The 2107-nt window shown below is 43.9% G+C and overlaps 1 protein-coding gene across 1 annotated transcript in view; it reads right to left on the bottom strand.

Moving 5' to 3' along the window:
- RPL37 (ribosomal protein L37) overlaps nucleotides 1-2107 on the bottom strand; it is a 21507-nt gene that overhangs the window by 233 nt on the left and 19167 nt on the right. Inside the window, exons 2-3 of the mRNA XM_010008746.1 lie at nucleotides 1429-1564; nucleotides 1077-1161 (exon numbers count right to left, since the gene is read on the bottom strand). Coding sequence (XP_010007048.1) covers nucleotides 1077-1161; nucleotides 1429-1564 — 221 coding nt within the window. The remainder of the gene's footprint in view (nucleotides 1-1076; nucleotides 1162-1428; nucleotides 1565-2107) is intronic.

Here is a 2107-nt window from a genome sequence, read left to right as displayed (position 1 = left end):
CTTTTTTTTCAGTACTATGCAAAGTGTATTTTAACAGCTCCACAATCACTTACTCCCAGATTTCCCCAGAAGGACCTGGTCCCTGTAGGTCTGACATGTCAGCAGACCTGAACTGTAGCCTAAGAGCAATTCACGTGCAAGCCCTCTATGTCTCCAGCCAGAGATTAAGACTGGCATAAGAGAGAAGAGTGAGCCCCAGGCTTGCTTTTGCACTGGACATTTCTGCTTCAGCAACACTCAGAGGAAAGTAGGCTGTAGCTGCACAAGGGATCTTCTCCCTTCTGCTGAGATAGACAGCACTCACCAGAAAAAAACAGCTGAATGGATCTCTTAACTACACCCACCCCTTAGGCTTCTACTTTCACCATTAAATACATTTACACAAGACTCTTGAATTACATGGCCTTTTTCATCCAGCTTTCTTGTGTATTGGTCCAGAAGCTACAGAGTTCAAAATTAGGACGCTTAAGTCAAAGAGAAATTCTCATTAAGTTAAACAGCACAATATCCCCATCATTACCTCTTAAGTCCAACTCAAAGCTTTGTAACAAGTTTTAGAAACCTCAGAATCTCATGTTACAGCAACTTACTGCTAACTTAACTCCCAAGTAAGAGAGCCATTACTGAACTTATTCCAGCCCTCAACTGTCTTCTGTGGGAAAAAGGGGACTGGAATGCATTTAAGGACTTGTGCCTTACAAAACCCCACAATTCAGTGCAACTGACAAGTTAATTGATTAATAAGAAGAGGCAACAAAGGTAGTAATTCACAAAGCTTATATTTTTAAATGTGGACATTGCATTAAAACAACCTCTGTGTTCTGTACTACCTATAATTAAGAGAAACATCAGAACTTGTTATACACCCTTTGTACTAGCAGTAAACCAGTTTTTTTAATCCTCAAAGGAATATGCAATTACATAAGGCATCACTTATTTAATGACATACTGAAGATTATACCACAGTAAGTGTACAGACAAATAAAAATGGTAAATTAGAAGGATGAAATCTATAATTAAGTGTTATCTATGCAGCAAGACTTCACACAACACTAACATGTAGCCAAATATCATACCTGAATCGGCGGTAGACCTTTTTCAGGTGCCTCATGCGACCAGTACCAGTGGTGTTACGTCTCTTAGCCTTTGCACTCCAGTTATCTAAAACAGACAAGCTACTGTCATTCATCAGCACCAAATAATTAGGTTGCACGTTACACTCGCACAGCTATTCAATCTGACAGAAGTAAAAAAAAAAACACCCTATAAATTAAGTTGATCTCTATTCAGTAATACTGCACAGTAAAAAGCTCCTAACACCGCAATATGACACAGTTTTCCTCCTTGGCTGGAAGACTGTCAGGCTTCTGAAGAAGACAAAGAAACACCAGTTTTTAAACTCAAGTCAGTTAGAAACCTGTTACTTACACTTTCTCTTGCGCTTAGCGGGATATCCACACTTCCCACAGGTGGATTTCTGCAGGTGGTATGCCTTGGACCCACATCGGCGACACAAAGTGTGCGTCTTGTTTCTCCGCTTGCCGAAGGACGATGTACCCTTCGTCTGCAAAGCATTTCAAGACACAGCATGTTGGAAATACCACTAGCACTTCCAAGTCATGGAACTAGAAGTTCTTCTAAAAAAACACACACAAGTCTGAAAAGTCCAACAAAAACGCCAGAGGCACGCAGGACTCTGAAACATGAACTCAGTTTCACCAACAGGTAGTCTTCATTTCTAGAAATCACTTCCTTACGCCCTCTCGTCGCTACGTTTTATAGTATTCCCCCCACACAGCATTTCGTGCCTCAAATAAAACAGTGGCTATCTCCAGCTCCCTTCTCATCGCCCCCAGACTCATAACCGAATACTAAGCTGCCCATCCCTAAAGTTATTCGTTTCACCCAGGTCAGACGCAAACTCACCGCATGAGGCTCTGGCGACCCAGTCTCCTCTTGCTAAATTACCTGCCCAGCTGCCCTAGCGACGGGACGGGCCTGCCCGGCCCGCAGCAAACACGAGACCCCGAAGGAGACCCAGGTGGCACCCGGGCGGCAGCGCAGCCCCCAGCCCACCGCGGCTCCCCGGCCCTGGCCGAGACGTCCT

The sequence above is a fragment of the Chaetura pelagica genome, unplaced genomic scaffold, assembly GCF_000747805.2.
Source record: "Chaetura pelagica isolate M959 unplaced genomic scaffold, ChaPel_1.0 scaffold31, whole genome shotgun sequence".
In the NCBI taxonomy this organism is placed as follows: domain Eukaryota; kingdom Metazoa; phylum Chordata; class Aves; order Apodiformes; family Apodidae; genus Chaetura; species Chaetura pelagica.
Note: the sequence above shows the minus strand (reverse complement) of the source record. Positions and strands in the feature narration are given on the sequence as shown.